The sequence below is a fragment of the Leuresthes tenuis genome, unplaced genomic scaffold, assembly GCF_036924035.1.
Source record: "Leuresthes tenuis unplaced genomic scaffold, fLeuTen1.0.hap1 SCAF_14, whole genome shotgun sequence".
Lineage (NCBI taxonomy): Eukaryota > Metazoa > Chordata > Actinopteri > Atheriniformes > Atherinopsidae > Leuresthes > Leuresthes tenuis.
The window spans coordinates 6,957,206-6,972,059 of record NW_027325368.1 but is presented as its reverse complement, the minus strand read 5'-3'; the positions used below and the strand labels follow the sequence as shown (position 1 = coordinate 6,972,059).

General features: G+C 41.3%; 1 protein-coding gene across 1 annotated transcript; it reads left to right on the top strand.

Moving 5' to 3' along the window:
• Window positions 1–10: 10 nt before the first annotated feature.
• On the top strand, window positions 11–13,480 carry ncstn (nicastrin). The gene is made up of 17 exons (XM_072363221.1): window positions 11–118; window positions 2,193–2,294; window positions 2,668–2,791; window positions 3,104–3,225; window positions 4,020–4,165; window positions 4,585–4,729; window positions 4,917–5,029; window positions 5,724–5,870; window positions 5,980–6,084; window positions 6,617–6,691; window positions 7,497–7,666; window positions 7,767–7,869; window positions 7,980–8,078; window positions 8,756–8,843; window positions 9,021–9,184; window positions 10,288–10,500; window positions 12,340–13,480. The coding sequence occupies exons 1-17, from the start codon at window positions 61–63 to the stop codon at window positions 12,460–12,462; spliced, it is 2,097 nt and encodes a 698-aa protein (XP_072219322.1). The 5' UTR covers window positions 11–60; the 3' UTR covers window positions 12,463–13,480.
• Window positions 13,481–14,854: the final 1,374 nt, after the last annotated feature.

Genomic DNA, 14,854 nt, shown 5'->3' with positions numbered 1-14,854 from the left:
CTCGGATGTGTCGCGTATTTGCACTTCCTGTTGTGTTTTTCTGCTTTTCAAACCAGGAAGATGGATTTGCTGTCGAACAAATTGATCGTTAATTTGGTATTTGGTTTGTTTTTCACCGGTAAGTTGTACTCCTACTCTGCTGGATTTGTGTTTCTACAAATCTGTTAACGACTGACATGGGTTTCGCTTTCAGGAGGTTAGCTTGACAGACTTCTTTGTGCTTGAGCTAGCTGAAAGCTAGGCTAATTAGCGTTAGCAACGACTGCCCGGTTCCTCTTTAATGTGCACCGAATTGATATTTTTATTCAGGTTTTACAATGGGGTTCTCAATTGCTATTAAATGTGACATATTCCCACCAACGCAAAGTAGGGAAATTACCATATAGGTGTTTGTTAGGGGTTATTGTCGACTTCTCTTGAAGTCAGTCGGAGGTAGGGTTTGCCCTCCTCTGAGGTGGAACTCGGTATCAGCGTGACAGCTCGTGATTTCCCCGCAGCGGCCATCCGGAGCTCCTTGGATTAAATGCTACAACACCATGCTAAATTAAAGGGATTTTGCCCCATGGTTAAATGTTAGTGTGCTTGCCACACCAACCAGATACATAGTAATGCATAACAACACCTTAGTTGTAATGAAATCAGTTTATCGGTTTCTGCTCTTCTTGCTTTGTGGGAACTGGCGAACCAAGCTGGATTTAAAATGAATACTCTATGGACAGAGATTAGAACATACCTTGTTAAAAGCTTAAGTAATGAGTCCTCACCTAGATTTACCTGTCCACCATGCATTTCTTTGCAAATCTTTAACCCACTAAAAGAATGCAAGGAGGCTTTTTGAAATGCAGCAAAAGGCCTCCATTCATTTTTCTTTCTACAACTCTTAATAAATTGGGATGAAAAAGTGCATTCCAGCAACTCAAGTGCCTTAAGGTAAACTGGCTCTGTTTTTTCTATGTACATGTCAGGTTGGTTGCTCTGTTTCTGTGTCTATAGTTTTAGTCACTGAAATGACAACATGTGTCAACACCGGGTGCACCAGATGCATCGGGACGCATCATCAGCGTCGTTCCCTGAGGTCATCAGGTGTTTTGGGTTTCGCAGCATCGGATGCTCTCGCTCGGGTGACCACACCGGGGGTTTTCAGGCCCCAGCTGGTGTTCCAGCATCACTGCGCCGTGGTTCAGACCTTTTAAACCAAACCCATGTAGATTCTCTCTCTGTGGCCTCATTGGTGAACTTGATGCCTCTCTTCTTTACAGCGCTTGTGATGTCCTCTCTTCATATTGTTATCACAACCTGTAATGTTTTGCCACTTGAGCCAGTGTCGCTGGACTACTGCTCTAGTAGCTGGGGAGCTAAGCACTTAGAGGTTATGGTCCATGTAGGGTGTCTCTGTGCTGGGCTCTGCCTTCAACTCACCAGGTCTTGGCCCTAATTGTTCTTGCAGACCTTGCCATAGATGCATTCTGGGCTCATTCTGGTCGGGTGTTCATCCCCCACGACACCCCCTTGGTATCCCCTGGTTGTATGGTCTAAAGTTCTGCAGACGATGTAGGTTCAGTGGCTACCTGTTGCTCTCTATACATACTATCCACTGGTTGTCACCCAGTCTGTTCCTGAGAGTCACTAGCAAAGATACGGTACATTGACAGATGCTTTGGGACACATCAGTAGCGATGTTCATGAGATCATGAGATGTTTCAGGTCTCACAACACCAGACACTCTCACTCAGGCGACTCAGCCTTGATTGACTTGTGTCCCAGCATCATTGGTGCATGTTTCAGACCTTTTAATCTAAATCCAGCTAGAGACTGTCTCTATGTTTTCTTTGGACTTGATGGCCATTATTTTTTTAGTTTTAGAGACACTTTACATCATGTATTATAGATAATCCCTGACCTAGTATTGCACATCTGATAATCAAAATGAGCTTCACTGTAAGATGTCATACCTGAAAAAAACAGTGTTGTGGTCTTGCATACATTAGAAAACCTCAAGCTGATATGGATCCGTTACCTTTAAGAGTTTAAAAAATGTACTGAAGGTGTCAGCCAGTCTGTAAACAAGATAATTTATCTCAGTTTTGTGTTTTAAACTGTGAATTGGATTTTTTACTTGTGAGAAATAAAGATATTTTATGTCATTATCTTTCATCATGTGTGTTTTGTTTTTGGTTTCTTTCTCCTCGCAGGTGTCAGCTGTAACTCAGTGGAAAACAAGATTTATGTTAATCTCAATTACACTATCTCATGTGTGCGACTGCTCAATGCAACACATCAGATAGGCTGCCAGTGTGAGTATAGCAACACATTAAAGTCATCTTCGTAATTGTCTGTGGTGAATTTTTGATGGATGCCGTATGTAAAAGTACTGTGTTTTCTGTGTAGTTGCTCCAGGCAGACACGTGCAGTTGTTATGGTTAGGATTGGCTTTCTAAAGATGAAAGCATAGAATAAAACAAGCATACCTGTGACGAATATACCTTAGTATCAAAAGCTGTTGGGATACCTGCATGCCGTTGTTAAACTACAGAGGCCTCACCAGCCGAAGCGAAAGGTTTCATACCAAAACCTTTCCATTGAAAGAGAAGCTTTGAGGGTCTTTGATCAAATACAGCTGTTGTGCTTTGCCACAAGTGCTCATACTTTTTGTGTTTTGGATTTCAGCTTCTTTATCAGGTGATGTGGGTGTGCTCCATTTGCTCGAGTCAGAGGAAAACCTGGACTGGGTCCTGCGCACGGGTCACAACCCTCCTTATATGGTCATCCTTGAGTCCGCACTCTTTACGAGGTGCAGTTGATGTGTCTCACCCTGCAGTGGAAGCTTACATGTCACTCTTGTCTTCTTATATTAGTTTTCACAATGTCTTATTAAAAATAATTATACATTTTAATGTATAAAAATATCCTTACTTTATTTATGGAGTGTTATCGTCTATGCAGAGAGAAATGGAGAAATGTAGTTTAACAAATTTGGCACATCCTACAAGTGTTGCCCTCAGGAAAGAAACTTGAACCACTTTTCAAAAGAATCCAACCCATCTTTGACCTGCTTTTTACCTGAATCATCTCCTCTGCCCCGTGTCGACCGTCTGCCTCTCAGATCCATCATGATGAAGCTGAAGAGCGGCTCCAACAGGGTGTCTGGTGTCGCTGTTGTGGCGCCGAGCTCAAATCCACCCGGGGACTTCTCTCCGCACACCACCTGTCCCAACGAGAACACAGGTGGGTGGGGAGTTTCGTGCTAAGACTTGCTGCTAAGCGTTACACAAGATGGAAAAAATTAAAATTATAGACTGGTGATTGTTGGAGTGCACATCTCATGAAACCGCTGATAGTAACAATACTGTGCAGTCAGAATACTTCACTTAAATCATATCGGTTTTATTTATGAAGCACATTTAAACAACCACAGTTGACCAAAGAGCTGTACACAATATAACTGAAACACATAAACAGAGACCGATAAATTCATGTCAACGCACAAAAGACAATAAAAGTGTTAAAAGAAAAAACAATGATTGTTGAATGAAGTTAAGGGTCAAGGAGAAGGGCACATTTAATTAACAGTGGGGGGCTTTAAATCAGGTCCTTCATTTTGATTTCAATTGTGCTAAAAATCCAAATCACACGTGTTAAAATGTACCTGAAATATGAAAAATAATACAAGGAAACAATCTTATCTCCTTGAATGTATTATTAGATCATTAAAGTGTCATAGCAGGTGTGTGGATGGTCAAACAGGTTTGATGTAAAATGTACTGATTAAGTGTAACCACAGCTGTTAAACTGATTTATTGCTTTTAAAAATGAGTTTTGAAAGAATAAAAAGCAGCAGAAAATCGTTGTGCATCTCATAAACAATAGTTACATATGAGCCGTCCACTTCTTCTCTGTTTTTAGCTTTATTTGATTGGCGTGATGGTTAAGAGCTCTGTTCATGCAGTCCACACTTCACGAGAGTGTTCCCTAATGGTGCTGCTGTTGTGATGTTTATTTGTGTATTCATTTTGCCTCAGGAGTGTATTCAGAGAGCTACGACCCGGCCCTGGCCCACTGTAACGGGACGGTGTGGAACCCTCAGGGAAACGGTCTGTCCTACGAGGAGTTTGACTTCCCGATCTTCTCCCTGAAAGACGACAATGACACACAGGTCATACGACAGGTAAAGTTACAGCAGATGTTTAATATTTTAATTCCATTTAATATCACTCTCTGCTGACAAAATGGCTGCTTGATAGTCACAGTGTTTCAGAGTATGGATCTATGACAAATGTTACTGTCACGATAACATATGAACTGAACTTTTCTTCCTGTTGATTGAGATTAGAAATAAGAATAAAGCTGTGTCAGCATAAGATAATCTTCATGAAGGGCATGTTGTGGCACATTATGTTTAATCCTCTTAAAGCTGCTGTATGAAAAGATGGTAAACTTTGCTCCACACGGAGCACTCAAACCTGCCAATGTGCTCCTGAGCAGGAGCACCAGCCCCGAATACACATGTTCCACTTTGTTCAAACAGCTTGAAATATTTAGCATTTGTGCTTTTTGTCACCGCGGTGGCTTTTTCTTAATTCACAGTGTTTCATGGACCACAACCGGCCTGTGAATGGCAGCGTTCCTCAGTACCCTCTGTGCGCCATGCAGCTCTACTCCCACATGTCTGCCGTCACCGACACGGCCACCTGCATGAGGAGAAATGACATCAATTTCAGCCTCAACCCAGGTATTTACACAACACGAGTAAAGGTCGAACCCCATCACAGTTATGTTTCTCTTAACATATAATCTGTGACATTTTTTACAATATTTGGCCTTCTCTGTTTGCATGATTTATAAGAAAATCTACTCAGAAAAGTGGCGCTGTGTTGTTGATCCTTATATCTGAACCTGTGTTTTGTGTCCTACATTAGAGATGGTATGTGACCCATTGGGTGACTATAATGTTTGGGCCTCCAGCAAACCTCTAAACAACACAGCCAAGGGCCACAAGATGAATGAGAGCGTGGTCATCGCTGCAGCAAGGGTGAGTTTCGTACCCTGACTCAAGTCCAAGCAAAAGTGTTAAACTTGGCCTTTACATATGTGACACTCCAGCACAACACGTGTTACTTATCAGCTGAGGCTCGTGAAGTGTCTGCAGTGATAAAAGCAGCTTTAAGTTATTGCTTTTGGATGCGTGTCATGTGATATCGTGGTCATGGTTACCGCTATTCCTGGTCATGGTTGCTACCGGCAACAGAATGTTCAACTGAAACTAACTGCTGGCGGGAGACTCTGGTTTCTGATTGGCTGTAAACACGAACAGAAACCGCTGCAGTTTTTGCTTTTGTGCTTCAGTTGAATAAAGTGAGAGCAGCCTTCAGTTTGTTTCCTGCAGTGCAACCAGTTGCACATTTACAGGCATTTCAGATCTTATCCAGAGCCTTTCATTTGTAAAATAAGGGTGATTGCCAAGCTGCCTCCCTCTTGAGTTTTCTGTATTTTCTTTAGTGCATTAATAGTTGCTGTACTAACTAAAATAGAAACCTATGAATTGGAGCTTAAAGCATCAGCCTGTCAGTTCTGTTTTCTTACGTTTCTCCCAGATTATTTGATGTCTTTAGGTTTAGGGCGTTTAGTTTCTGAAAAGTGAAACCCTACAGAGCTGTAGATTACAGTTCGATAGACGTTTGTTGCCATATTTGATTTATGCCTCTCCTTTCCTGTCCTCTTTGCAGTTGGACAGCAGGTCCTTTTTCTTTGACATTGCTCCAGGAGCAGACAGTGCAGCCTCGGGGTTGGTCACCCTGCTGGCGGCTGCGCACGCTCTGCGTAACGTCACGGCTCAGCTTAACCGCACCATCTTCTATACTTTCTTCCAGGGGGTCTGTTCTCTCTAAACCATTGTGTTCACCACTGTGTTTCACAAACATTCAATATTTACTCAGTTTGTAATGTTCTGCCGCCCTTTTAAATGTCTTCTTTGTTTCCCAGGAAACCTTTGACTACATTGGCAGTTCGAGAATGGTGTATGATATGGAGAATGATCAGTTTGCTGTGGACCTAAACAATATTCACTCAGTGCTGGAGATTGGACAGGTATGTCTTGCGGTCCTTACTGGTAACTTCCTATTAAAACATAATCAACCATAAACTATTCAATTTTAACAATACACCCATGATTGTGTTTTGGGTTAAAATATATTTCATATTGCTCATATGTAAGCATTAGTGCAGCTTCTCCTTATACATTTATTGCCACTGTCACGTTTTTCTGTCCAAAACAGTGCATTTCATATTATTTAACTGAATTAACAGCTCTAGAGAAGTTTATGAACCTTTAAACTACGTGCTTCTGACTCGTTTCGAAGTAGCTGAGGGCTGAGATACCACAGGTTTCCAGCACAGCACTGTTAACCTTTACAGGCGCTTGGTGTTTTTGAGGGCACCTTTGTTGCCTCTATAACATGACAACAAATCTATTTGTATAATTATCTTTGAAACTAAGTTTACGATGCAATACTAATTTCACCCATTCCTTGTACATCACCACTGTGAACAGAATTATTTCTTACAATATCAAATTGTGTTTCTGTACTGTATATGATTGTGTTAAATTTTCACCTCTAAGGTGGGACTGCATGACTCCAAGCTCTGGCTTCACTCTGATCCGGTGTCTAAGAGGAACAGCAGTGTAAACGAAGAGGTTTGTGACTAAATATGAAATCAATGCTTGAGAAAATAGGAATTAAATCTCACTCAGTGCCACTTTAGCCAGACATTTCTTGTCAAATTTGTTTACGTTTGTCACAGAAGCAAAGAGGATTCAATACATTGATTAAAAACACAGAATATAATCTGTATAAACAGAGGTATAATCTATGAATAAAAGAATTGTCCTGTGTCAGATTGCCAGACCTGCCATATCCACACAGCAGAGTGCTGTGTCTGCACACATACTCTCTTTTGAATTGTTGGTATTCTTTGCACAACAAAAGGGGAAAATGAATGCTGCACAGCTCAGAGTGCAGCAATGATCTACCTGCAAAACAGCATTTTGGAGAGAAATGTGGTTCAGTGGAACATCTGCAGAGGTGCTAATGTCCTGTAGCCGAGAGGATTTTTAAAATCCTGTCACATAAACGGCAGAAGTGGAGGAAAGTCCCACCTAAAATACGTGTCTAGTGACAGGTTTGCACCCACAGTCTGTATCCGATGAGTCACACAACGACTAAATACAAGCTGCGTATTAGTTTAACCAAAAGCTAAACAGTTGCTATGTGAGATATGATGTAAATAAATCAGCTATTTTTGTAGATTATGAGGGTTCAAACTGCAAAAAGATATTGAGATTTCAGTCCAGGCTTTGACATGTTCTTATTGTTATAATTATTTTGTAATTCATGCCTATGAAAAGATCTCTTTAATCTTTGATAAGAGACTAATGAAGAGATAAAAGTGGAGCTTCTAATGTCTATACTTCTGTGTTTCCCCTTAATGATCTGTTTCAGGTGAGGAAACTCATGAGCAACTTGCAGTCGGCCGCCACAGGTTTAAACTTCTCATTGGAGGAACCCGATGTCACCCAGCCGCTGCCTCCCTCATCCTTCCAGCAGTTCCTGCGAGCTCGGCCGATCCCTGGTGTTGTTATTGAGAATCACCAGTCCAGGTTCGCCAACAGGTGAGTTCTTCTTTTTCTTACAAACCCACATCATAAGACTGCTGTCAGGGGATCTCGTGTCAAGGAATGTTAACTTGTTTTTGCCGTTGTCCGTGCGCAGGTTCTATGAGAGTATGTTCGACAACGCAGAATATCTGAACGTATCTTACCCTCCGAACCTGACCCCCGAGGAAAAGCTGGAGTTTGTTACAGACACTGCTAAGGTACCGCTGTTCATTTCTGGTGCTCAACTCTTTCTGCTCTGCAAGCCTTCTGTTTTTTTACTCTGTGGAGATGTAAATGAGAAGCGGTTCTGAAGAGATGCATCTTTCAGGCTCTGGCTGAGGTGGCGACAATGGTGGCTCGAGCTCTGTATGCGCAGGCTGGAGGAGAAGAAACTCAGCTCAGCAGCATTCAAGCAGACCCACAGCTAGTAAGACTGCTTTCTCATAGATGTTCTTCATTTCTGTAGCTCAACAGCTCAAACAAGCCACACAAAGCCATTCACACACACCCATGCTGCACTTTTTATTCTATCCAGCTGGCACATGTTTCTATCATACGCACTGCCACAGCGATCAGCTCATTAGAAGCAGGAGGAGGATTAAACTGCTGCTCGTCTGACGGCTGTGGAATATGTTTCCACTTGTTTAATTTGCAAGTTTTATTTGCCATTTCAAAACCCAGACATGTATTTAGACTCATATCAGAAATGTTACAGCTGTGACATAACATTAAGAATTAATTTTTCTTTTTGAGGAGACTACAAAGCACCATCAGAAGCTTAACTTGCTTCTGTTTGATGTAAAATTGAGCTTTTTCCCCCTTTTTCATTCTTGATGTTGGTCTCGTTTGCCTGTGAATGTGATTTTAAAAGCACTGATGCCCAGCTGATGGTGATACTGTCACAGGCATCTTAAATACACTCTTCTTACTGTTGTTTTTAGATAATCTATTGTAATTTTTTACTATAATCCCTAACAGTGTCTTTAAATGAGCTTTTCTCTCATAACCTTGAATGTAAACATTTATTGATTCCTTCACAGTTTTTGAAGCATTATTGATCTTGCGGAGCTAAGCTGAAGTGAATCTATTCTAACTTTGTCTCAGGTTAACCAAATGCTGTACAGTTTCCTTGTTCAGTCGAATAACTCCTGGTTCCAGCAGCTAATACCCTCTGACCTCAAGAGCCACCTGAGTAAGTTGACCCTGTTTGGATTATGTCTGGCTGTGTTAGCTCTCTGGAGTTTTTTTTTTAGTTAGGTTTGATATATTTACCGTTTGATAATTACTAACTTAAGGGACATTTTTATCATCAGGTGGTATTTTTGATCACATTTTTATGGCTAAACTTTGTCTGTTTTCTCCCTCTCAGCTAACAAGCCTACAAACTTCTACATCGGTGTGAATCAACAGACCAGTGAGCCGACTCTTCTGGTCGAGTACCTGTTGGCTAACCTGACCGGCAGCGTCATCAACATCACCAAGGACAACTGCCAGAGTAATAGAGAGAATGAGGACGACAAGGACAGCAAACATGTAAGATTTACCACACAAGACTTTATTTTACCAAGTCGTTTAGATTCAGTTTGGATTAGATTTTAAACAGGATAAGCTCTATCACAAAAGGTCTTGAATGCGCTTATAGAAATAAATGTGTCATATTATTTAAAAGGCTAATAGCACACGAACATCTACATTTTCTGCCTAACTTTGTTCAACTCAGGTGAGCAAAGTCTAACTGGATCCTCTTTATGACACCAACTTTGTTTAATTTTTCAACTAAAATCTAGAGATTTAACATCTTTTTTTGCTAAAGTGTCCAGGACAAGACAGGCAGAAACTGATCAGCACTTATTACACAACATAAATTATGCACAACATACAAAGAGTATGCTCAGATTGTGCGCATAAACCACAGAGACGACAACAAACATATTCATCAGAACTAAGTTATGAAAATGTTAGACCGTTATAGTCGAACATAACATTAGCAGCTGATGGCTGCAGCCTCAGAACTGACAACAGCTTCTTTCATTTTGTTTAAGGAAACCAGTTCCTTCAGATTCAGGCGGTTTTACACAGTTGTTGATTCCAAGCAGAGGGCGTGGCATATTTAAACACCACGTTCTTACTATTCCGCCCTGCCTGTTCCTGTCCAAGTGTCCCAGACAAGCAAAATGTAGGAGAGGGTCAAAGCAGACTCGCTAAAACAAGGATAAAACAGTCTGATCAAAGTGGTTTTAACTCTTAACGGCTGAGCTTCTGATGACGGTAAAGTTGAAGAAAGAAAACTTATCATCAGTCAGAAAATAGAGAAAAATATCAACATGTGGTTCAAAGGTTGATGTCTTTAAGTTGATGTTCAGTCGAACAGAGAGAGGCAAGAAGTCCTTGTGTTTGAGAAACTGTAGGAGCAGAATTTTTGGGTGTTTTTCGTATCTTTTTTGCTGTGAAAATGTTGGCAGCTGAACTTAAAAGTGTTTTAAAACGAACAATGGACTACAGGAGTTGAGTTTGTTCAGATCTGGACTCGGATGAAAACTGGTGAATAATTGTTAACAATATGCCAAAAAGAAAGGCATCACAGTGTATTTATTTAGTCCTTCAACACTCTATGACCCGTGTTACTCCTCCCACAGATGTACAGCTACGTGTGGGTTCAAGGCGCAGCGCCTGCCAACAGTACAGAGCGGGAGGGTTTCTGCGTCCGCTCCACGGTTCGTCTCTCCAAAGCACTGTCCCCAGCCTTCGAACTGAGGGAGTACACCTCCAAAAATTACTCAACGTGGACAGAGTCCAGGTGGAAGAGCATCACAGGACGCATATTCCTGGTGGCCAGTCATGATCTGGAGGTAAACCTTCCCTCGGAGTAGACGTATGCTGATCTGGGTGTCCGGACTGAATCTAGATCACAGTTTTGTCCTGTTAGAAGCCACTGACACATCACTAAAACTACCCTGTAGGCAGCTTTTGTTTTCTTTTAACTTGTTTGCTTGTATTTTAATTATTGTAATTATTTAGAGACCTCTTGGTAAGTGAAGACTCGCTGCTACACGGCAGCTTTATAGTTTACCTCGTAACTTTGTCACCGTCCATGCATATCCTTTTGGCCTACAGTAGATATAAGTTGAGTTTGAGATTTAATTGAGTTCTTTTGCAGCCGAACTGGCCAAAACTAACAAATTCCAAAACAACAGCGACGAAGGAACGTTTGCAGCAAAGCTGGCTAAATGCTGACAGTGATGGATCATGTTTCTTGAACAAGCTTCAAGCCTCTGCATGTTCATCCTGCATCACGCTGAAATACATCAAAGCCCTCCATCTCTGTTATGTAGAATTTTAATGAGGTTAAAGCGTCGCACAGTTTAAGCTGGCGCTTTTTAAAGTCAGACGTTTGATACGTTTACAGTCACATGAGTGAGCCGTGCGTAACGTGAGACGTGTACTGCAGATTTGTTCTTTCTGCAGCTCTGCATTAGCCCTTGATGTGTTTTTTTTAAGCATCTTTCAGCTCACGTGCATCTTAACTCTTTTTAAAAGCACCAGTCATGTCAGTTTTCACTTCAAGAGCCAGCTGTTCACTACTCGCACCAAATGAAGGATACCTGCAGCTTTTAAAAAGTATTTATGTGTGAAACTGGCCTTTTAAGTCTTTAACTTACAAATGTTTGACTTTTGTTCCCTGGTGTTCTGCAGATGCAGGGTGAGGTTCTGGGAGGACTTTTGCTCTTTGGCTCCCCCTACAGTTTGGGGATGTAACCCACCATCATGAAAACAAATATTAGTTTTCGTCACTTTGGAGAGGCCACAAAGACGTCATCAAAAGCCCACAAAAATGTCAAGCAAAACGGTGGAAACCAAAATTGTTAACCGCTGAATTTCAGCCCCCCGATTAGGACAGTTTAAGACCCGGGAATGTGCGTAACAATTGTCGGAAACACGTATTTTTAAGATTCCCAAACTTCTCTGGTGTTGCTTTAATGAATAACTGTTATTTTTCTGGGTCAGTAGCAGAGTCAGGGAGAGCTGTTATTGATAATTGGAACTGATATACATTTGCTTTATAAATGAAAGTCTTGTCAAAAGTCAGTTCTGCTATACTACTCGTTGCTGGTTGCCATTTTTAAATATTTCTGGCATGACTTCAAGCCACTGATTGGCCGGCTACACACTGGCAAACTTCCTTTTACCCTGAAGAAAGATGTTGCTTTGGAAATACTGTGCACAGTTTACAAATCTGTGGGCAGCGATTGCAAAGCAGCAGATGGATGTGAAACTTTGTGCATGAATCACAACTTAAAAAGAGCAGATTTACATTTGGAGCTCTTTTTTGCTGCACTTTGTTACTCGGAGCAGAGCACAAACTGACACGATGAATGTCCACTCCTCACACAGAGGAAAGTTTAGTGTTGCGTCTCTGTTTCACAGCAGCTTCACGCAGCGCTGCGATGACAAGCAGATGATCCCGAGCTCACTGAAGAGATCCTATCTGCAGTCTTACCAGTCCAACATTTATGAGCTGAAGATTGTTTCTTTTGGTGGAGACCAAAGCAGGGCAGCACTCTGGGTTGCTTTGATGTTTTATTAGACCTTTACCACAGCATGTTAATAAGTTAAAGTTAATTTTACTGTATGTCTTTGCTTGTATTTACTGCTTGTCCTAGATTTAAGCATTTCTCTTCCTCCTCCAGATGTTGACGCTCGGCGTGGGTATCGGTGTGCTGCTAACGTCCTTCCTTCTGACATACTTCATCAGCTCAAAAGCCGACATACTCTTCAGCTCATCAAGGGAACCCACCAGCGCCACCTACTGATCCACGCAGATGTGACTCAGGCCCGCGACCACTACTACAATTACTGCTACTACTACTTCTATCCCAACAGACATGGACAGTTTCTTTTAAAACACACCACGAGTAGGTACACAGACAGGTTAGACTCAGCAGCAGAGGGGTTTCTTTTAGAAGACGACTTCGTGCTGATGGACTCACTGATGTGAGGACGGGACGGATCTGGACAGATCTGGACTCATCGGGGTCGGAAAACACTGGTCAGGCACCAGCGGGCCTTGCCAGTGGAAAAGATGTTTATATTTCTTTCGTTTTAGGGTTTTGTTTTTCCCTTTTTATTGTCTAAGAATGTTTTGTTTACTGTCATGGGATGGGCACTAAACATCGAGCATTATTTTGAGTGTGTGTATGATTCCGATTACGTAATGTGACCGAGTGAGTGTTCGCAATGGACTGCCTGATTCAGTGTGTACGAACAATTAACGAGGATGGGTGCGTGTCTGAAATTTGTATGGGGATTGCAAAGGTATGTGCAATACTGTAGCTGTCTTCTTTGTCAATGTAGTTAACTTATCAATCAATTCTAATGATAAAAAACCACTTTCTGAGTCAGTGAACAAGTAGTAAAATTTCAATTCAAGCTTTTGCAACTTCTGGAAATGTGCAGTGACAGTGTGTTTTTATACATTTTAGGTCCTGAGAAGTTACCGAGAAATATGTTAAGTCCCAGAAATCACAGCATGTGTTTGTAGGTTTCACTTAGTGGGACGTTTGAGCGGAAGAAGGAAGTTTCCAAGAGTGGCATGGCTGACGACACTTTTTTGCCTATCGACCGGCTGTCGAAATTTTTGGTTTGGAGAGAAATTTGGAGTTTAAACACTGAAAAAGCGCTGGTACTCTACTCTTTGGCTCTTTTTTCACTACTTAAGGATAACTTTTGAAAATTATAACGACACACAAGGTTTTAATTATGTTCATTAAATGGCTGGAATCAGACACCAGTTGTGATGCCTTAAGGAATAAAAATGGCTTCTTTTTCCAATGATTCCTTTAAGTGTGGTTTGAGTTCAACACGAAGTGTTGAAATATTATAAATTTAATAAGAAAAAGAGCTCAAATTTTGGTTGTAAATGATATTCATTTGACTGAATAGCAGCACTTTATAAAGACCAAAGAATACTATCAGTTTGACATGTTGTAACTCAGAGCTGAGTATGGCTTTATCCTCTTTAGATCTTTGAAAGGTTTGTACAATGAAGAAGCCCTCAGCTGTTTTTCTATCCCACAGAACCACCTTGTTTGTAGTCCAGTTTGTTTTCTCCCAGTACACGATGACATCACCATTAAACTAAACCTAACTCTTTCTGCTTACTGGCTAGTTTGGCACACTCTCGTACCCCTTTTTGATACGATTCTGGTTCTGGGCTGGTGTCAGAGCCTAACAATTTAGTTAATATTCAAAAACATGACTGAGAATATGGACTGTAAAGAATGTAATATTGAGCTCATGCGTTTCCACTGAAGCTTAGTTAAGAAGACTTGATGCTACAATGACTTTGGATTTTTTTTAACATGGTGGTTGCAGTTGGTCTCAATAGCCCACAACCCAAACTATTAAGTGTTTCTTTGCTTTGGACCAGCAACTAGCAGCTGAAACAGAAAGAACTGGTTCTAAGTTACGCTCTGGTTCATTACCTTTTTAGACCAAAGTCGTTCCACTGGTGGTTCAGGGCTGGTGCTACAGCCACTTGGAAGTTGGTTCTATCAATGAACTGGTTTGGTTTTCTGCAGCCACAACAGAGCCTCATCATTACATCACTTCTCTTCTAAGCATCTCTTCTAACACGTGTTTGACCTTCCCTCTGGTGCATTCTGAATTTCTGTTGAGGACTGCAGTGCACAGAGATGGTCTCTCTTCACAAAAAGAACAAAACATCACAGTTTTTGTCTTGTTTTCCCTGCAAACCGGTCTCTGAATGTCACCAGTCCAGTTTTCATATACACCGTTCTAAACAGCAGTCGATGAACGCTCTCCCCAGTGCTGTCCGGTGTTTCCAAGCAATAACCAATATTCATGAATGTCGATACAAACAGGATTTTTCCACATTATTTCAGTGTGACCTATAAATATCAGATGACTTTATTAAAACACTCGATAACGTCAGTAAACATAGCTGCAAACACCGTTCAAAGACTCAGCAGCAGATGGTAACTGCAGCTCTGCACTGGGCAGCATTCACAGGCCAGACTGATGCTATTACAACATTAAACTGCATTGAAACACTGAGCTCACATTTTTAAACTACTGCTTCTACTGCACATCAATGTTGAAGCTCAGTTGTTAATTGTTCTGTTTTGAATTAAGCAGACTAAATGCATCACTGAGCCCCAGTCCTGACATAATTGGCTCTTTGCT